General features: G+C 36.3%; 2 protein-coding genes across 2 annotated transcripts; both read right to left on the bottom strand.

The window, feature by feature from the left end:
* Positions 1-2,122: 2,122 nt before the first annotated feature.
* LOC132855268 (urea transporter 2-like) lies at positions 2,123-9,188 on the bottom strand. The gene is made up of 10 exons (XM_060884110.1): positions 9,157-9,188; positions 9,028-9,084; positions 6,140-6,326; positions 5,417-5,606; positions 5,214-5,342; positions 4,314-4,506; positions 3,394-3,541; positions 3,157-3,291; positions 2,984-3,033; positions 2,123-2,905 (listed from the first exon to the last, which is right to left on the bottom strand). Exons 1-10 carry the CDS (start codon positions 9,172-9,174, stop codon positions 2,594-2,596), a joined length of 1,419 nt encoding a protein of 472 aa, XP_060740093.1. The 5' UTR covers positions 9,175-9,188; the 3' UTR covers positions 2,123-2,593.
* Positions 9,189-12,497: 3,309 nt separating this feature from the next.
* Positions 12,498-19,578, bottom strand: LOC132855269 (urea transporter 2-like). The gene is made up of 10 exons (XM_060884111.1): positions 19,546-19,578; positions 19,417-19,473; positions 16,527-16,713; positions 15,804-15,993; positions 15,601-15,729; positions 14,701-14,893; positions 13,769-13,916; positions 13,532-13,666; positions 13,359-13,408; positions 12,498-13,280 (listed from the first exon to the last, which is right to left on the bottom strand). The coding sequence occupies exons 1-10, from the start codon at positions 19,561-19,563 to the stop codon at positions 12,969-12,971; spliced, it is 1,419 nt and encodes a 472-aa protein (XP_060740094.1). The 5' UTR covers positions 19,564-19,578; the 3' UTR covers positions 12,498-12,968.
* Between the last annotated feature and the right edge of the window lie 1,895 nt (positions 19,579-21,473).

Here is a 21,473-nt window from a genome sequence, read left to right as displayed (position 1 = left end):
ATTTATAGAAAATATAGACAGAGAGCAAAATATTTACTTACATTAAACTTATGGATAAAAAGAAATTTATGGATCTCATGTCATCTTAAGACTCAAAGATTTGGTAAAGTTTATTTTTCCGTATTGATTGTCAACTTATAACAGTTTGGTGTTAAAGGCCAGTAATGAACAAAATCAGGTCAAATAAGTAGTTGCTTGTATAAAATTCAGTCGATCAGCACAAACAGACTGCAGTGCATTTTTGAGATAGTTACAGCTGCAGTGAGCTTGCTTGGCAACTCTATTTATTCTCATTTAGCCTTGCCAATGCAAGCCAACACACAACTAGAACATTTAGCCTTGTGCCTGAAGCGTTGTATGAACAACGCCTTAGATCTGGAAATCAAGTGTCTGTGAAGTAAATGTACATCTCAACAGATAGATAACAGATTATTTGACCGGAATATCCTGCAATAATAGAGTTAAATGAAGTAACCAGGCAACTGGCACAGATCAAACAATGCCAGGCTTATTATAAGCATGTCTTTCTTGCTTGAGAAGGAGTAGGACATATCTATAGTTTTTTTTTAGGATATCAGCAAAATGGCATGCATTTATAGTCAATATCATCATGATGTCATTATCTTGGTTAAGGCTGTAAATCTGTAAGTCCATTTAATGTTAAGATTATAATTATGTTGTAATTATAATATTTCATAGTCCAAGAACTATTTAATTACTAGTTTGGTGCTTAAATAACACACACTGCCCCCTATTGTTATTCTTACTTATTATTATAGTATAAAGTATCTATACATTACTAGTGAGCCTGTTATACATACCTGACTGAATATACACTATATGGCCAAAATTATGTGGAGACCTGAGTATTAAAATTCCAAAAACCATATGTATTAATAAAGATTACAGTAGGTCTCACTGTAATGCTATTACAGCCTCCATGCTTGACTAGTTCATCCTACTGTATATCATCCCAAAGGTGAAAAATGCAGCTGATATTAAGACATGCACCAGACTTTGCCTATCCCTTGCTCTGCCAACATATCGGCTGTTCTGAAAAAAATCTAAAGTATATGCTGACTGTGACTGTGTTACCTTTGACTTCCCAAACTTAGTCAAATTCAAGAAGGAGTATTCTTGTGGCCCCAACAGCTAGATAACAATATGCAGACACACTTTTATCTTAAAAATGTTCATCACATAGCATCCATATATCAGTTCCTTACATGTGAGAACTTATAGAGAACAAGCAGGTAACTCTTATAGAAACTCTTATAGAAAACTTAATATTATTTAATCAGTAAATTGATGAAATGATATAATGAATAAAGTCATAAATAGCTTAACCCACAAAGATTACACAAGAACATAATTGCTTATTAAATAATGCTAGGTATGTAGTCCCCATGTTTTATAACTAAACTAGTATGAATGCTGTAACTACACATCCAATCAAATTAGGTTATATAATGTAATTTGTTTATTCTTGAATCTGCTTCACTTATTCTATCATTTTCACTTTAACCCATAGATTGACTAGAGATGGCACATGATGTCTGATTAGTAGTTTAACACCACACGGCAGGTCTCAGACCTCATGTGATTATCTGGTGTACACTGCATGCATTAAACTCCTCTATGTCTATGCCTAGCTACGGTCTGGAAGCACTATTACATAAGTCCACATGTCAGTTCAGTCGAGTCCTGTGCAGATTGTGTTTAACAAGACCAATATTAAAGAAACTTTCAAATTTAAGTTCTTTATCAGAGATAGATTTGTTTCCAATCTAGCTGTTGTCCAGAACAGCTCAGCCCACACCTCAGCATGTGTCATGTCATGGCATTTTCACGTATCTGGATTACATGTGGCTCATATCAAGAACACTGTAGCACTTTAGGAAACATTGGACAAGCTACGCTTTTCACATGCATTTAAAAAAGTGAGCACTGCTGTGATCAGTAAGTGAAACATTTCTATTTAAATGCAAGTTGAAAAATAACATGACAACTTTATTTTAATTATCGTCAATAATATCTCATAATAGCCAATTTCTAGAATGCAAAATATACATTTATATTTATATGAAAATAAAAATAAAAATAAAAAATGACCTATAAACATGAAATATCAGTATCACCTTATACAGTCCTACATGCTTACCACTGTGAGATTATTAGGAGGTGATACTGAGTGTAGTGAGTGGGTAAAAAGATTATTCTCTTATTCTATACTGTGTTTATAGCTATTGCTTAGACGCTGCATTCAGTAGAGATGCCGAGATTGTGCCCATGTACTGTAGCTCAGTGGAGGATGGGCATTTCTGCGTCTCTGACTGTTTTGGCTAATTAAACATAATTTTGTTAAACATAAAGTTTTAAATTTTAAACATATTTTTTTTAAACATAAAGTTGTTTTGGTAATTTCCACATCTATACAGACATTCATTTTACATCCAAAATATCATCGTCATATATTCAACAATTTAAGTGTTTTCTCATTAGTTCATTCCTGGGAGGAAACCTAAACTATTGTGCATTGTTCTATGTATAAGTGAAAGTTACTCTACGATGTGCTGATTCATATTTTAGCTAATTACAGTGTAGTAGTGTAGATCTCTGTGATTCCAGCAATGGGCATGTTTTCCGAATGCTGCCCTCTACTTAACTCGGTGTCTTTGAGCCTTTGTGCCTCTTTCTCCTCCTCTAGCAACATTTTGTTTTTGACTTCCTTCTGCTTTTTTTTAGCCTTCTCCTCCTTCTTCATCTTCCAGTAGAACACGAGGTTTTTTTCTGGGTAGGTAACTTGGTTAAGAGGCAGCTTGTAGATTGTATTTGTGTCCGTGGTGATCAAGAGGAACGTAAGGGCCGACAAGCAGAAGGGCCAAGTGCATGCTGGAAGTCCGAACTGAGAAACAAAGCATTAAAAACTGATTACAAATTAGAAATATAGAGTTTTTGCCATTGTGAATTACAAAATACTTACAGTAGCCATCAAATTGTCAATTGCGGAGCCAAGATATGCACAGAAAAATGCTGAGGGTGAAGTGAGACAGGAAATTAATGTTGTTGGTTTAGATAATGCCTGCAATAGATTTTTACCTAACATAATAGTCATTAGCATTCACAAAGGAGAAATCATTCTGATAGGCATCATACCACAGACTATAGACAGGAGATGGACCTGCCATGTGAGTGCATAGAACATTCCACCAATAGCAATGCAAGCCAAGACACAGTTGTATCCGCACAGTCCAGAGTAAATGCTCTGGAATGGTGTTGCAAGAGCGAGACCTGAAATCACAATTTAGGTATTAGAGATTTTAAGTAAAATATTAATTAAATAAAGTTTAGTGTTCAGGCATAGAGAAAGAAATACTCATGGTTGAGCCTTACCTGACACCATCCCAATAGCTGAACCAATAACAGCTTGTGCACAAGTTATTGGTGAAGAAATGAACAGGGCCACAATGAATATGACTCCTGTCCAAGGATTGTCACAACCATAGACCTGCCCAATGCCCACAGGAACGGAGCGGAAGAGCTGTGGAAATGGAGTTCATGTCAAGAGCACATGATTTAGAATGCAGTGCAAAAGTGCTGCTATCATTTTTTGAAGTGACAGCTTATTCTGATGTTGCATAAAATAACAACTCTTGAACTGAATGTAGCGCCCCTAGCGTTGCTGACTATTATGGGGTGGCTAACCTGAGCTCTCTTGAATTTTTCTGAAAATCGTAAACCTAATCAGTTTGTCTTATCTTTACATAGACTTTGAGTATGGGTTCTATTTATAATTACATTTATTAAACTGACAGGTACCAAGAAGTGTGAAATGCAATTCAATATTGTAAATATACACACAACACAACATAAACAACATGAACAGTTTACTATATGTGATATCAAGCAAATTATTGTCCAGATTACTCTCAAACTCAAGTTCAGTTTTAAAAGAAATGTATCAGTAACATATCCCACTTATTAATCAAAAATGGCCATAAAATAAATAATATCTATACAGATATCACATGACCTGGTTACATCACTCACTGCTGGCCAATGAATTTTAACTTTCGCAACCATAATTTGTAAAACTATTTATATGGAACTCAAAGATTTTTTTATGCATAAATCTAAAACAAACACCAATGACTTTATCCGGGTTACATGAACTCAACTCAAGCTAGCTGAAATTCCATTCAGATTCTACTTGTGACTTCAGTGTCAGAATTAACAGATCTCTGGCCTCTGAAATCATTTCTGTCTTTGGACAAATGTAAAAGTGATCTCTGTTCAGTCAGCAAGGCTCTTACCAAAGCATAATCCAGCTCAGACCATGTAATGTTGGGGAAGGAGTTTCTTGGCTGGATGAGAACCTGGGGGAAGTGGAGGTTGTAGTGGCCTGTAGCTACCATATGAAGACACACCAGGATGTTAAAAGGCAGGGTAAAGACTGGCAGATCCCACCGACTGTTGATGGAGGTCAGGGCACTGGACACGATTGGGCTATAAGACATGAAACATTCAGGATTTATTATCAGGATAATTGACTTTTTAGTCTTTTCTCCATCAATATTTCAATGTACTGTATTGTACTTCGTTATCAAATTCCTTTCTACAAAAAGTTAGGAGTTGAAATGTTTTCTAGTATTATTTTCCAGTGAAGAAGGCAGGATGGTAACAAATCTACAGGCAGTGATATATAGGAAATAAATTCATATAAAATATAGCTTTATACAGGATACTTGCATTTGCATGAACATTGAAAACTCAAGAATCATCAGTGCCAACAAATCAATTCCATGGTTGAACACTATGTACACAATACTGTGTCCGCCCCACAACAAAGAGGCATTTTGCATCCCTTCATTGTATCACTCAATCAGAGCTATCTCAGTCCCAAAACCACACAATGCACTTAATGTTCGATTAACCTTTAAAAGAGTTCTGATTTATGTGATCTATTTAGAGTTTGCCTTGTAGCAAGATGCCATGCTGAATTCACTTGAATGACTTTCAGTGTCTGTCACCAAGAATGAGGAAGCTGTGAATTGTTGCACTGCTTTCTTTATAGAAAATCCAAAGAAATATCTGCTTGTGGATCTACAGACCATGCATACTGGTCAACATTATTTATCCAGTGTAGAGCCTTTATCTACATTAAGGCTAGCTTGACTGGCAAGAAAGCACGGAATCAAGTGCCTTAAACTCACCATGCCAATGACATGAAGATGTTGGGCAGCAGAAGCCACCAGTACCAGTCACCTGCATTGGAGAAGACAGCCATTAAAAGACCAACCAGGATTCCATTGTATCCATACAGGCCTGCTGCGATTGCCCCTCTAAGAGAAATTAAAATTAAAATTGCACTGAACAAATAATAAACAAATCAGTATGAACAGCAGTGTGAAAATACCTATTTTGTCTGAGAATGAGAGCCGAGATTGTAGCAAAGATTGTGCCCACAAAGCCATTGAGAGCCCACCATCTGTTCTGGAGGATCAGTCCAGCAAAGATGATCAGTCCACTTATGGGGTTATTTATGAACATGACCTGTGCTGCACCTCTCAATACCCAATCGAAAATCTGAAGCACTATGCACTGTCCTGGACAAAACAATAAATAATAGAGTACATTCTTAAAAAGAGGTAAATAAAAGCAGCAATGTGGTATCTTAGTGTGTTGTTAATGTGTTGTTAATGTTGTTAATGTGTTGGACTAATGATCAGAAGTTTGTGAGTTCAAATATATGGTGCACCAAGATGCCACTGCTAGGCCCCTGTGCAAGGCCCTTAACCCTCAATTGCTCACTTGTATAAAAACTGAGATTAAATGTGGATAAGGCAGAAACCCTGGAAATGTAAATATAATAGATAGGGAATAGGGTTTAATGTAAGAACCTTTTAAGACGTGTCCAAAAAACCCTTGAGGAGTTTTTTTTCTTTGTGTATGTACTAATATCTCCAAGTAGAAAGATGCAAAACTGTCTTGTTTTTCATAGAACTAGATGCATACTGATGGAATATATAGTAGTATGTAGGGCTAGTTAAGTTAAACTTATAGCCTTTTCTTTAATATAGTTGTTTTTAATTGGATTTAAGAGACCTTGTGAAAGCAGACTTGATCAGGTAAAACCTACCTTTCATCCACTTGCCAAAAAGAGCCATATCCCCAGAGAAGTATGACACAAAGCGTGTGAGTTTGGCTTTGATCTTCTGAGCATTAGTTGACTCAGCTTGTGAGTTTTGCTGCCCATTCTGCTGTAGCTGTGACTTCTTTAGTGCTTCTGTCTGTAGAACTGTGTCAGCCATGAGGGGTTGAAGCTCCTGTTAAACATATCAGATATTAGGAGTTTCTCACTGAAGTTTCTCACTGAGGTTTCTCACTGAAGTTTCTCTCAATGAGCTTTGTGAGATATAAGCCATAGCTAATTTTATTGACATAGTTTATTAGAGTAAAGTTAAAACTAAATGCTTGACAATGAGATGGCATGTTCAAAGGTAAGGCATTACAAATTGCAGCAAAAATGCGCCACTGCCTTTAATGACAGTGTAATTAGATTTTATGTGGGAATTAACTGTGATAGAATGGTATCTCACGTAAGCAATAGAACCTGTCTGCTCAGTTTCACATGTATATTTGCTATAGCTATGGATACTTAATTAGGTGCGCATTTACAGATGAATTCAAAATTATGCTTTATACTTTAAAATGTTTCAGGCCACTACACTGCATATATAATGTAAGCTTTTATAGACTGATCAGCAATAACATTAAAATCACTCAGAGATGAAACGAATAACATTGATTATCTTGTTACAAGGGGTGGGATATATTAGGCTGCAAGTGAACAATCTGTTTTCAAAGTTGACGGGTTTGAAGCAGGAAAACTGGCAAGGGGCAAAACAGCCAAACAGCAGGTATTATGGAGTATTCCTGGTATCTAGTGGCTATTAACTACCAAAAATGACCAAGAAAGGACAACCGGTGAACCAGTGACAGGGTCATGAGGCTTGTGAATATTGTGGGAAATACAGTGTTTGTGTTTATTTGTATGTAAATATCCTCAAATTGAAGATGTAATTCTGCAGTTTGAGTCATATTTGAACCGCATTATACTGTATTAGCCAGCCAAAATACCACTTTTTAATTTCTAAATATTTATAATCCTAACTCCTAAGTAATATTTCTTCATTAATATCGTAATAAGGGACACTTTGGCTTAGTGGTTAGCACGTTCGCCTCACACCTCCAGGGTCGGGGTTCGATTCCCGCCTCCACCTTGTGTGTGTGGAGTTTGCATGTTCTCCCCGTGCCTCGGGGGTTTCCTCCGGGTACTCCGGTTTCCTCCCCCGGTCCAAAGACATGCATGGTAGGTTGATTGGCATCTCTGGAAAATTGTCCCTAGTGTGTGATTGTGTGAGTGAATGAGAGTGTGTGTGTGCCCTGTGATGGGTTGGCACTCCGTCCAGGGTGTATCCTGCCTTGATGCCCGATGACGCCTGAGATAGGCACAGGCTCCCCGTGACCCGAGGTAGTTCGGATAAGCGGTAGAAGATGAATGAATGAATGAATAATATCGTAATATTTACAATTGTTATGAGAGCCATGAGGGCTCCCTCTGCTGGCCTGCAGAGGATTTGCTGCACTTTACCATCAGGACTCTAATTCCCACAATCCATTGCACCACATTTATTTAAACAGCACACCTGTTTCCTGTTTATAATCACCTGGTCTATTTAAGCTCACTCAGAACTCTCGTATGACGCGAAGTATTGTTAGCATGTCTGCATACCGAGCGTATTTCTCTGTTCTGTTTATTGCCTCGGTTTTGACCATGTTTTTCGTGTTTGTGATGGTTTGCTACCTGCCCTGACCTCCGCCTGGATTATTGACTACTGCTTTTGGATTTCCTTTGTTGTTGCTGGTTGCCTGGTGTTTTGACCCTTGCCTGTTTTTGGATTTTGCAAATAAACCTGCACTTGGATCTAACCGGTTTCACGCTTATGACAACAATGTACTCAGTATCTAAACCTCCGGGTCAGCTGTAGCGTTTAACATCCCATAACTTTTGTATTAAATTCATTATAATCTTTATATGAGGTCTGAATCAGTAAATGACTTTTCATTATTTAGATAAATAGTTAAATAAACATTAAACACTCAAATGTTAAATGTATATGAGTATTAATTACTCAATTTAGCATAAGTGTTTTTCTGTCTTAGATTTTACAGTGTTCAGTGTAAAGAGAAATAATTAGCACAGAATGTCAAAAAGCTTAGACAGAAGTCTAGGACAAAGGGAACAAAAGTACACAACGTTTTCCCAGCATATGAAAGTACAAAGTTTGAAGCAATTTTAGGGTGTTGGCTAGACATTATCTTTCTGACCTGATCACAACCCCAAAAAGCTTGTGAGAATAAGATTAGAGCTGTGTTCTGCTTTTGGTTTTCTATTTAATAAAATATAGGCAACATGGAAACAACTATAAATACAGTTTAACACACAGTTAACACTAATTTCAAAAATGATAAAACATTGATTAAATAACCAATAACAGCCACAGCAGCCTACATTGTATAGTTTATCTAACAGCTAGCTACATGAGATTAACAATCCTGATCTTTTTCTGTAAAATAGGTTACAATGACTGACTAAGCACATTTATTTTAATTCATTTATTTAAATAGACGCAGTATTCAAATGTGTCTCTTTATTAGAGCCACAGAGTTTCAACTGTGTTACTGAATTTTACAACAGTATTAACGTATTAAGCTCAAGTTGACATTTGAGGTGTAGTGAAGTCAGACTGAACCGTAAAGCAGGCTAATAATCTACAAGAATGCAATAATAAATGTAGTAATTTGTCTAGTGACGGATTGTAATTTCCTGTGACCCCACTGATATAGAGTGTAAGTAATAAAAAGAAAATGAGGAAAAAGAAGACGAAGAGTGTGTATTTAATATTTCATAATTATGCAGTGATTCTCTATCATCTAAATTGAGCTCTAATTTGGTTGTCTTACCTTAGACTGTTCAGTAATGGATATTCTGTGGAAACCTGAGATATTCTCTAAAATACCCTGGAACGAAAATGAAAGTCATTTAAGAGAAAAACTTAAACTTGACAAAAGTAAAAAATCTTTGATCCTTACCTGTGAAAGTTGTGTCATAAAGCCAGATTTTTTTTTTCCTGCTGTAAAAATCACAGTAACTGTAAAAGAGCTGTTGATCAGGTTTTATATTGTGTTAGTAAAAGCATGGCTCCTCCTCTGCAAACACAAATGCAAATTAGGAAACAAGGAAGATAAGGCATGAGGGTTTAATCATGATCATTAATCCTCATCCTTCATCAAATTTATCAGACACTGAAGATTCTTTTAGATGATCTGCACATTTAGATTGCCTCTACATATCTGTAGTTCATCGCAATAAATTTAGTTACTACAGTACATCATCAAGAAAAAAGGGGGGATTTGATTATTCACCAATCCAATTCAATTCAATTCTATTCTATTCGATTTATTTGTATAGTGCTTTTAAGAATTCACATTGTCTTAAAGTAGCTTTACAGAAGTATAGAAACAGAATACAAAATTTAAGTTTAAAATTAATTTACTATACTATTCACCAGATTGATTTGGCTTTTCCCTTTATTATATTTATGTAACTGAAAGACTTGGAGGAATTACACTACATGGGTTGTAATTCTGTGATAAAATGCGCTGATGATTCACTTAATTATCCATGGGGAGCTGAACCTACTGATTATAAATGGCAAAAATATATTTTTTTAATTTATCAGAAATAATTTGACTCACTAGGGGGACACGGTGGCTTAGTGGTTAGCACGTTCGCCTCACACCTCCAGGGTTGGGGGTTCGATTCCCGCCTCTGCCTTGTGTGTGTGGAGTTTGTATGTTTTCCCCGTGCCTCGCGGGTTTCCTCCGAGTACTCCGGTTTACTCCCCCGGTCCAAAGACATGCATGGTAGGTTGATTGGCATCTCTGGAAAATTGTCCGCAGTGTGTGTGCCCTGCGATGGGTTGGCACTCCGTCCAGGGTGTATCCTGCCTTGATGCCTGATAACGCCTGAGATAGGCACAGGCTCCCCGTGACCCGAGTAGTTCGGATAAGCGGTAGAAAATGAATGAATTTGACTCACTTTTAATTCAGCTCATTGCACAGCTGAACAATTTGGTTATTTAAGGGTTTCTTCAAATCATTGCTTTCTTTATTAAGTTTGTCTCTAGTAATCTATCTAGCTAGTTAATGTTAATGGGAATTTATTAATCAATTTAATTTTACTAACAGCCCTTCCTTACTGGTTCTATGGGGCAGACAACATCTAAAATAACACTACAACATATTTATAGAAAATATAGACAGAGAGCAAAATATTTACTTACATTAAACTTATGGATAAAAAGAAATTTATGGATCTCATGTCATCTTTAGTCTCAAAGTTTTGGGAAAGTTTATTTTTCCGTATTGATTGTCAACTTATAACAGTTTGGTGTTAAAGGCCAGTAATGAACAAAATCAGGTCAAATAAGTAGTTGCTTGTATAAAATTCAGTCGATCAGCACAAACAGACTGCAGTGCATTTTTGAGATAGTTACAGCTGCAGTGAGCTTGCTTGGCAACTCTATTTATTCTCATTTAGCCTTGCCAATGCAAGCCAACACACAACTAGAACATTTAGTCTTGTGCCTGAAGCGTTGTATGAACAACGCCTTAGATCTGGAAATCAAGTGTCTGTGAAGTAAATGTACATCTCAACAGATAGATAACAGATTATTTGACCGGAATATCCTGCAATAATAGAGTTAAATGAAGTAACCAGGCAACTGGCACAGATCAAACAATGCCAGGCTTATTATAAGCATGTCTTTCTTGCTTGAGAAGGAGTAGGACATATCTATAGTTTTTTTTTAGGATATCAGCAAAATGGCATGCATTTATAGTCAATATCATCATGATGTCATTATCTTGGTTAAGGCTGTAAATCTGTAAGTCCATTTAATGTTAAGATTATAATTATGTTGTAATTATAATATTTCATAGTCCAAGAACTATTTAATTACTAGTTTGGTGCTTAAATAACACACACTGCCCCCTATTGTTATTCTTACTTATTATTATAGTATAAAGTATCTATACATTACTAGTGAGCCTGTTATACATACCTGACTGAATATACACTATATGGCCAAAATTATGTGGAGACCTGAGTATTAAAATTCCAAAAACCATATGTATTAATAAAGATTACAGTAGGTCTCACTGTAATGCTATTACAGCCTCCATGCTTGACTAGTTCATCCTACTGTATATCATCCCAAAGGTGAAAAATGCAGCTGATATTAAGACATGCACCAGACTTTGCCTATCCCTTGCTCTGCCAACATATCGGCTGTTCTGAAAAAAATCTAAAGTATATGCTGACTGTGACTGTGTTACCTTTGACTTCCCAAACTTAGTCAAATTCAAGAAGGAGTATTCTTGTGGCCCCAACAGCTAGATAACAATATGCAGACACACTTTTAACCTCATCTTAAAAATGTTCATCACATAGCATCCATATATCAGTTCCTTACATGTGAGAACTTATAGAGAACAAGCAGGTAACTCTTATAGAAACTCTTATAGAAAACTTAATATTATTTAATCAGTAAATTGATGAAATGATATAGTGAATAAAGTGAATAAATAGCTTAACCCACAAAGATTACACAAGAACATAATTGCTTATTAAATAATGCTAGGTATGTAGTCCCCATGTTTTATAACTAAACTAGTATGAATGCTGTAACTACACATCCAATCAAATTAGGTTATATAATGTAATTTGTTTATTCTTGAATCTGCTTCACTTATTCTATCATTTTCACTTTAACCCATAGATTGACTAGAGATGGCACATGATGTCTGATTAGTAGTTTAACACCACACGGCAGGTCTCAGACCTCATGTGATTATCTGGTGTACACTGCATGCATTAAACTCCTCTATGTCTATGCCTAGCTACGGTCTGGAAGCACTATTACATAAGTCCACATGTCAGTTCAGTCGAGTCCTGTGCAGATTGTGTTTAACAAGACCAATATTAAAGAAACTTTCAAATTTAAGTTCTTTATCAGAGATAGATTTGTTTCCAATCTAGCTGTTGTCCAGAACAGCTCAGCCCACACCTCAGCATGTGTCATGTCATGGCATTTTCACGTATCTGGATTACATGTGGCTCATATCAAGAACACTGTAGCACTTTAGGAAACATTGGACAAGCTACGCTTTTCACATGCATTTAAAAAAGTGAGCACTGCTGTGATCAGTAAGTGAAACATTTCTATTTAAATGCAAGTTGAAAAATAACATGACAACTTTATTTTAATTATCGTCAATAATATCTCATAATAGCCAATTTCTAGAATGCAAAATATACATTTATATTTATATGAAAATAAAAATAAAAATAAAAAATGACCTATAAACATGAAATATCAGTATCACCTTATACAGTCCTACATGCTTACCACTGTGAGATTATTAGGAGGTGATACTGAGTGTAGTGAGTGGGTAAAAAGATTATTCTCTTATTCTATACTGTGTTTATAGCTATTGCTTAGACGCTGCATTCAGTAGAGATGCCGAGATTGTGCCCATGTACTGTAGCTCAGTGGAGGATGGGCATTTCTGCGTCTCTGACTGTTTTGGCTAATTAAACATAATTTTGTTAAACATAAAGTTTTAAATTTTAAACATATTTTTTTTAAACATAAAGTTGTTTTGGTAATTTCCACATCTATACAGACATTCATTTTACATCCAAAATATCATCGTCATATATTCAACAATTTAAGTGTTTTCTCATTAGTTCATTCCTGGGAGGAAACCTAAACTATTGTGCATTGTTCTATGTATAAGTGAAAGTTACTCTACGATGTGCTGATTCATATTTTAGCTAATTACAGTGTAGTAGTGTAGATCTCTGTGATTCCAGCAATGGGCATGTTTTCCGAATGCTGCCCTCTACTTAACTCGGTGTCTTTGAGCCTTTGTGCCTCTTTCTCCTCCTCTAGCAACATTTTGTTTTTGACTTCCTTCTGCTTTTTTTTAGCCTTCTCCTCCTTCTTCATCTTCCAGTAGAACACGAGGTTTTTTTCTGGGTAGGTAACTTGGTTAAGAGGCAGCTTGTAGATTGTATTTGTGTCCGTGGTGATCAAGAGGAACGTAAGGGCCGACAAGCAGAAGGGCCAAGTGCATGCTGGAAGTCCGAACTGAGAAACAAAGCATTAAAAACTGATTACAAATTAGAAATATAGAGTTTTTGCCATTGTGAATTACAAAATACTTACAGTAGCCATCAAATTGTCAATTGCGGAGCCAAGATATGCACAGAAAAATGCTGAGGGTGAAGTGAGACAGGAAATTAATGTTGTTGGTTTAGATAATGCCTGCAATAGATTTTTACCTAACATAATAGTCATTAGCATTCACAAAGGAGAAATCATTCTGATAGGCATCATACCACAGACTATAGACAGGAGATGGACCTGCCATGTGAGTGCATAGAACATTCCACCAATAGCAATGCAAGCCAAGACACAGTTGTATCCGCACAGTCCAGAGTAAATGCTCTGGAATGGTGTTGCAAGAGCGAGACCTGAAATCACAATTTAGGTATTAGAGATTTTAAGTAAAATATTAATTAAATAAAGTTTAGTGTTCAGGCATAGAGAAAGAAATACTCATGGTTGAGCCTTACCTGACACCATCCCAATAGCTGAACCAATAACAGCTTGTGCACAAGTTATTGGTGAAGAAATGAACAGGGCCACAATGAATATGACTCCTGTCCAAGGATTGTCACAACCATAGACCTGCCCAATGCCCACAGGAACGGAGCGGAAGAGCTGTGGAAATGGAGTTCATGTCAAGAGCACATGATTTAGAATGCAGTGCAAAAGTGCTGCTATCATTTTTTGAAGTGACAGCTTATTCTGATGTTGCATAAAATAACAACTCTTGAACTGAATGTAGCGCCCCTAGCGTTGCTGACTATTATGGGGTGGCTAACCTGAGCTCTCTTGAATTTTTCTGAAAATCGTAAACCTAATCAGTTTGTCTTATCTTTACATAGACTTTGAGTATGGGTTCTATTTATAATTACATTTATTAAACTGACAGGTACCAAGAAGTGTGAAATGCAATTCAATATTGTAAATATACACACAACACAACATAAACAACATGAACAGTTTACTACATGTGATATCAAGCAAATTATTGTCCAGATTACTCTCAAACTCAAGTTCAGTTTTAAAAGAAAAGTATCAGTAACATATCCCACTTATTAATCAAAAATGGCCATAAAATAAATAATATCTATACAGATATCACATGACCTGGTTACATCACTCACTGCTGGCCAATGAATTTTAACTTTCGCAACCATAAAACTTTATAAACTTTGTAAAACTATTTATATGGAACTCAAAGATTTTTTTATGCATAAATCTAAAACAAACACCAATGACTTTATCCGGGTTACATGAACTCAACTCAAGCTAGCTGAAATTCCATTCAGATTCTACTTGTGACTTCAGTGTCAGAATTAACAGATCTCTGGCCTCTGAAATCATTTCTGTCTTTGGACAAATGTAAAAGTGATCTCTGTTCAGTCAGCAAGGCTCTTACCAAAGCATAATCCAGCTCAGACCATGTAATGTTGGAGAAGGAGTTTCTTGGCTGGATGAGAACCTGGGGGAAGTGGAGGTTGTAGTGGCCTGTAGCTACCATATGAAGACACACCAGGATGTTAAAAGGCAGGGTAAAGACTGGCAGATCCCACCGACTGTTGATGGAGGTCAGGGCACTGGACACGATTGGGCTATAAGACATGAAACATTCAGGATTTATTATCAGGATAATTGACTTTTTAGTCTTTTCTCCATCAATATTTCAATGTACTGTATTGTACTTCGTTATCAAATTCCTTTCTACAAAAAGTTAGGAGTTGAAATGTTTTCTAGTATTATTTTCCAGTGAAGAAGGCAGGATGGTAACAAATCTACAGGCAGTGATATATAGGAAATAAATTCATATAAAATATAGCTTTATACAGGATACTTGCATTTGCATGAACATTGAAAACTCAAGAATCATCAGTGCCAACAAATCAATTCCATGGTTGAACACTATGTACACAATACTGTGTCCGCCCCACAACAAAGAGGCATTTTGCATCCCTTCATTGTATCACTCAATCAGAGCTATCTCAGTCCCAAAACCACACAATGCACTTAATGTTCGATTAACCTTTAAAAGAGTTCTGATTTATGTGATCTATTTAGAGTTTGCCTTGTAGCAAGATGCCATGCTGAATTCACTTGAATGACTTTCAGTGTCTGTCACCAAGAATGAGGAAGCTGTGAATTGTTGCACTGCTTTCTTTATAGAAAATCCAAAGAAATATCTGCTTGTGGATCTACAGACCATGCATACTGGTCAACATTATTTATCCAGTGTAGAGCCTTTATCTACATTAAGGCTAGCTTGACTGGCAAGAAAGCACGGAATCAAGTGCCTTAAACTCACCATGCCAATGACATGAAGATGTTGGGCAGCAGAAGCCACCAGTACCAGTCACCTGCATTGGAGAAGACAGCCATTAAAAGACCAACCAGGATTCCATTGTATCCATACAGGCCTGCTGCGATTGCCCCTCTAAGAGAAATTAAAATTAAAATTGCACTGAACAAATAATAAACAAATCAGTATGAACAGCAGTGTGAAAATACCTATTTTGTCTGAGAATGAGAGCCGAGATTGTAGCAAAGATTGTGCCCACAAAGCCATTGAGAGCCCACCATCTGTTCTGGAGGATCAGTCCAGCAAAGATGATCAGTCCACTTATGGGGTTATTTATGAACATGACCTGTGCTGCACCTCTCAATACCCAATCGAAAATCTGAAGCACTATGCACTGTCCTGGACAAAACAATAAATAATAGAGTACATTCTTAAAAAGAGGTAAATAAAAGCAGCAATGTGGTATCTTAGTGTGTTGTTAATGTGTTGTTAATGTTGTTAATGTGTTGGACTAATGATCAGAAGTTTGTGAGTTCAAATATATGGTGCACCAAGATGCCACTGCTAGGCCCCTGTGCAAGGCCCTTAACCCTCAATTGCTCACTTGTATAAAAACTGAGATTAAATGTGGATAAGGCAGAAACCCTGGAAATGTAAATATAATAGATAGGGAATAGGGTTTAATGTAAGAACCTTTTAAGACGTGTCCAAAAAACCCTTGAGGAGTTTTTTTTCTTTGTGTATGTACTAATATCTCCAAGTAGAAAGATGCAAAACTGTCTTGTTTTTCATAGAACTAGATGCATACTGATGGAATATATAGTAGTATGTAGGGCTAGTTAAGTTAAACTTATAGCCTTTTCTTTAATATAGTTGTTTTTAATTGGATTTAAGAGACCTTGTGAAAGCAGACTTGATCAGGTAAAACCTACCTTTCATCCACTTGCCAAAAAGAGCCATATCCCCAGAGAAGTATGACACAAAGCGTGTGAGTTTGGCTTTGATCTTCTGAGCATTAGTTGACTCAGCTTGTGAGTTTTGCTGCCCATTCTGCTGTAGCTGTGACTTCTTTAGTGCTTCTGTCTGTAGAACTGTGTCAGCCATGAGGGGTTGAAGCTCCTGTTAAACATATCAGATATTAGGAGTTTCTCACTGAAGTTTCTCACTGAGGTTTCTCACTGAAGTTTCTCTCAATGAGCTTTGTGAGATATAAGCCATAGCTAATTTTATTGACATAGTTTATTAGAGTAAAGTTAAAACTAAATGCTTGACAATGAGATGGCATGTTCAAAGGTAAGGCATTACAAATTGCAGCAAAAATGCGCCACTGCCTTTAATGACAGTGTAATTAGATTTTATGTGGGAATTAACTGTGATAGAATGGTATCTCACGTAAGCAATAGAACCTGTCTGCTCAGTTTCACATGTATATTTGCTATAGCTATGGATACTTAATTAGGTGCGCATTTACAGATGAATTCAAAATTATGCTTTATACTTTAAAATGTTTCAGGCCACTACACTGCATATATAATGTAAGCTTTTATAGACTGATCAGCAATAACATTAAAATCACTCAGAGATGAAACGAATAACATTGATTATCTTGTTACAAGGGGTGGGATATATTAGGCTGCAAGTGAACAATCTGTTTTCAAAGTTGACGTGTTTGAAGCAGGAAAACTGGCAAGGGGCAAAACAGCCAAACAGCAGGTATTATGGAGTATTCCTGGTATCTAGTGGCTATTAACTACCAAAAATGACCAAGAAAGGACAACCGGTGAACCAGTGACAGGGTCATGAGGCTTGTGAATATTGTGGGAAATACAGTGTTTGTGTTTATTTGTATGTAAATATCCTCAAATTGAAGATGTAATTCTGCAGTTTGAGTCATATTTGAACCGCATTATACTGTATTAGCCAGCCAAAATACCACTTTTTAATTTCTAAATATTTATAATCCTAACTCCTAAGTAATATTTCTTCATTAATATCGTAATAAGGGACACGGTGGCTTAGTGGTTAGCACGTTCGCCTCACACCTCCAGGGTCGGGGTTCGATTCCCGCCTCCACCTTGTGTGTGTGGAGTTTGCATGTTCTCCCCGTGCCTCGGGGGTTTCCTCCGGGTACTCCGGTTTCCTCCCCCGGTCCAAAGACATGCATGGTAGGTTGATTGGCATCTCTGGAAAATTGTCCCTAGTGTGTGATTGTGTGAGTGAATGAGAGTGTGTGTGTGCCCTGTGATGGGTTGGCACTCCGTCCAGGGTGTATCCTGCCTTGATGCCCGATGACGCCTGAGATAGGCACAGGCTCCCCGTGACCCGAGGTAGTTCGGATAAGCGGTAGAAGATGAATGAATGAATGAATAATATCGTAATATTTACAATTGTTATGAGAGCCATGAGGGCTCCCTCTGCTGGCCTGCAGAGGATTTGCTGCACTTTACCATCAGGACTCTAATTCCCACAATCCATTGCACCACATTTATTTAAACAGCACACCTGTTTCCTGTTTATAATCACCTGGTCTATTTAAGCTCACTCAGAACTCTCGTATGACGCGAAGTATTGTTAGCCTGTCTGCATACCGAGCGTATTTCTCTGTTCTGTTTATTGCCTCGGTTTTGACCATGTTTTTCGTGTTTGTGATGGTTTGCTACCTGCCCTGACCTCCGCCTGGATTATTGACTACTGCTTTTGGATTTCCTTTGTTGTTGCTGGTTGCCTGGTGTTTTGACCCTTGCCTGTTTTTGGATTTTGCAAATAAACCTGCACTTGGATCTAACCGGTTTCACGCTTATGACAACAATGTACTCAGTATCTAAACCTCCGGGTCAGCTGTAGCGTTTAACATCCCATAACTTTTGTATTAAATTCATTATAATCTTTATATGAGGTCTGAATCAGTAAATGACTTTTCATTATTTAGATAAATAGTTAAATAAACATTAAACACTCAAATGTTAAATGTATATGAGTATTAATTACTCAATTTAGCATAAGTGTTTTTCTGTCTTAGATTTTACAGTGTTCAGTGTAAAGAGAAATAATTAGCACAGAATGTCAAAAAGCTTAGACAGAAGTCTAGGACAAAGGGAACAAAAGTACACAACGTTTTCCCAGCATATGAAAGTACAAAGTTTGAAGCAATTTTAGGGTGTTGGCTAGACATTATCTTTCTGACCTGATCACAACCCCAAAAAGCTTGTGAGAATAAGATTAGAGCTGTGTTCTGCTTTTGGTTTTCTATATAATAAAAAAATAGGCAACATGGAAACAACTATAAATACAGTTTAACACACAGTTAACACTAATTTCAAAAATGATAAAACATTGATTAAATAACCAATAACAGCCACAGCAGCCTACATTGTATAGTTTATCTAACAGCTAGCTACATGAGATTAACAATCCTGATCTTTTTCTGTAAAATAGGTTACAATGACTGACTAAGCACATTTATTTTTAATTCATTTATTTAAATAGACGCAGTATTCAAATGTGTCTCTTTATTAGAGCCACAGAGTTTCAACTGTGTTACTGAATTTTACAACAGTATTAACGTATTAAGCTCAAGTTGACATTTGAGGTGTAGTGAAGTCAGACTGAACCGTAAAGCAGGCTAATAATCTACAAGAATGCAATAATAAATGTAGTAATTTGTCTAGTGACGGATTGTAATTTCCTGTGACCCCACTGATATAGAGTGTAAGTAATAAAAAGAAAATGAGGAAAAAGAAGACGAAGAGTGTGTATTTAATATTTCATAATTATGCAGTGATTCTCTACCATCTAAATTGAGCTCTAATTTGGTTGTCTTACCTTAGACTGTTCAGTAATGGATATTCTGTGGAAACCTGAGATATTCTCTAAAATACCCTGGAACGAAAATGAAAGTCATTTAAGAGAAAAACTTAAACTTGACAAAAGTAAAAAATCTTTGATCCTTACCTGTGAAAGTTGTGTCATAAAGCCAGATTTTTTTTTTTCCTGCTGTAAAAATCACAGTAACTGTAAAAGAGCTGTTGATCAGGTTTTATATTGTGTTAGTAAAAGCATGGCTCCTCCTCTGCAAACACAAATGCAAATTAGAAAAGATAAGTCCTACATCATCTGACAAGATCCTGTAACGTTTTTAAGAACATTAAGGTTACATTACAGAAGATTAAAGATTGTTTTAAGGTTTCTTGCTGATGTATCCTACTGCTCCTCAGTTGTGTGCATCCCAAACTCTACATCACATAAATGAGGGGCAAAAGTCAGTATGCTGCATTGTTAACTGATAGGTTTTGTCTTAATGCTGAGGGAGAACTCGCGTTCCGCAAAAGCAATATGGCACAACCAAAAGTGCTGTTTTTCTGAGTATCCACCCTGTTGTATTTTGGTGAAAGACACAAGGCAGCAGGTAATCACAGCTGCACTGATAGTCAGCACATCAGCAGGCTTGTAAGTATGAAATTCTTATCTCTATAAATATAAAATTAATATTTTATTTTATTTAATATAATAATTTATATTAATATAAAATGAATAACTGATTATATTGATTTAAATATTTTGTTTACTCAACCAGAAGAAAAAAGTACCCAATAAAGCTGAAAAACTGGATAAAGCTGTGCATGTGTGTTTGAGACTTATTTATCAAACCTTGGAAAAGGTTTTTCAGGGTTGCTGAGAACCTTTAGAGAAATGGGGAACAAACAATGTAAGTCAATGGATATCAAAGGAATTAACAATGAAAGCATTACAGACAAAATGAGTCTTATTTCATATAACCTTCAGCTGTTCATCACATATAACTGATATTATAGAATCGAAGAAGATAAAAAGTGCTGATGGGATTGGTAAAGTAGACAAAGATGGAAACCTAGAAAAAAATATTAATATTCACCTATAACTTTTACCACAGATCCCAAGCAACCTGCATGATGATACACACATACAGCATATACAGTAACTGTGTACTGAATATGTGCCTATAGAAAAAACAGCATCCATTTATTTCATAGTCTCCAACTTAAAGCTAGATTTTACCTTATACATTATACCAGGTTCAAACACTGATTCTATGCAGTATTCAGAGTAACTGTTGTTATGTGGAGATTAATATCCACTGCGTGGTGTCAGTGGTACTGATAGCACAAAATGGCCTCTCATAAATTACATTTGGGCCATAATTTCATGAATAAATGCTTTTTACAAACTCTAAATCCAAACATAACCAAAGAGCCGTCAGTTGCACTATTATAAACTGTTGTAGAATGGACATTTACTGTAGCGTGTCACCCAAATGAGGATGGGTTCCCTTCTGAGCCTGGTTTCTTCCTCATATCATCTATTCTGTTTCCATATTTCTGTAAAGCTGCTTTGAGACAATGGGAATTGTTAAAAGTGCTATACAAATAAATTAAATTGAAATAACTAGCATAACATTATATTCACCAACATCTGGTCTACATCAAAAACAGCATGCTAATTAATTGTTTAATGCTCAACCAAATAAAATGGGTATTAATTTGTTATTGTTGCTTTATACTATAGATAAATACATTTGGGGTTGAACTACTGAGCAATTTAAAGGCAATCACTTTGTACAGTCCAGAATCCTTTCAGTGTTGTATATTGAAATTAAGCTACAGTAAAAATAACAGAAAGAAGGCAGTGACACATCCTGAAGGCAGTTTTATCTCCACAGCCTGAACCACAGGTTCCCTTCATCCTCTCTGGTTCTGAAGATTATATTATATAATATTATTAATATAGAAGATTATATTATATTCAGCCTTCAGTGCCAATCTAAGAGAGCAAATACATTGTCACACTGTCATACATCAGCTAAGTGCAGATATCAAGTGCAAAGTATAGGAAAAATACACGGT

Source organism: Tachysurus vachellii, chromosome 12, assembly GCF_030014155.1.
Source record: "Tachysurus vachellii isolate PV-2020 chromosome 12, HZAU_Pvac_v1, whole genome shotgun sequence".
Lineage (NCBI taxonomy): Eukaryota > Metazoa > Chordata > Actinopteri > Siluriformes > Bagridae > Tachysurus > Tachysurus vachellii.
This window is presented reverse-complemented; position numbering and strand designations above follow the sequence as displayed.

Coding starts and splice junctions, on each gene's coding strand:
- LOC132855268 (XM_060884110.1), bottom strand. Junction 3,034..3,156: donor TCTCCTGTCTATAGTCTGTG/GTATGATGCCTA, acceptor CTTCACCCTCAG/CATTTTTCTGTGCATATCTT. Junction 2,906..2,983: donor TTGACAATTTGATGGCTACT/GTAAGTATTTTG, acceptor TTTGTTTCTCAG/TTCGGACTTCCAGCATGCAC.
- LOC132855269 (XM_060884111.1), bottom strand. Junction 15,994..16,526: donor TTTTGGCAAGTGGATGAAAG/GTAGGTTTTACC, acceptor TGTTTTGTCCAG/GACAGTGCATAGTGCTTCAG. Junction 13,667..13,768: donor AGCTATTGGGATGGTGTCAG/GTAAGGCTCAAC, acceptor TTGTGATTTCAG/GTCTCGCTCTTGCAACACCA.